Raw genomic sequence first — 228 nt, 5'->3', positions numbered from 1 at the left:
CACTACACCACTCGCAAAACCCCCACACACACACACACACACACACACACACACACACACACACACTTCATCATATCTCTGTCTCTCTCTCTTTCTGTCAGGGTTATGAGGACTGGCTGAGACACAAAGCAGACAACTCTGTCAACCAGTGTCCTGTCCACGTGGTGCAGCACGGGAAAGTGGTCCGCAAACAAAGTCGCAACATCAGGGTATGTGTGTGTGTGTGTG

General features: G+C 50.9%; 1 protein-coding gene across 1 annotated transcript in view; it reads left to right on the top strand.

Annotated features, from left to right (window-relative positions):
• Positions 1-101: 101 nt before the first annotated feature.
• LOC118334022 (probable phospholipid-transporting ATPase IH) overlaps positions 102-228 on the top strand; it is a gene marked incomplete at its 5' end in the record, with an annotated part of 19,739 nt that continues 19,612 nt past the window's right edge. Inside the window, 1 exon segment of the mRNA XM_035669837.1 lies at positions 102-209. Within this exon segment, the coding sequence (XP_035525730.1) occupies positions 102-209 (108 nt within the window).

This window comes from Morone saxatilis, unplaced genomic scaffold (genome assembly GCF_004916995.1).
Source record: "Morone saxatilis isolate NCDOM2014 unplaced genomic scaffold, NCSU_SB_2.0 Contig22, whole genome shotgun sequence".
Classification (NCBI taxonomy): domain Eukaryota; kingdom Metazoa; phylum Chordata; class Actinopteri; family Moronidae; genus Morone; species Morone saxatilis.
Note: the sequence above shows the minus strand (reverse complement) of the source record. Positions and strands in the feature narration are given on the sequence as shown.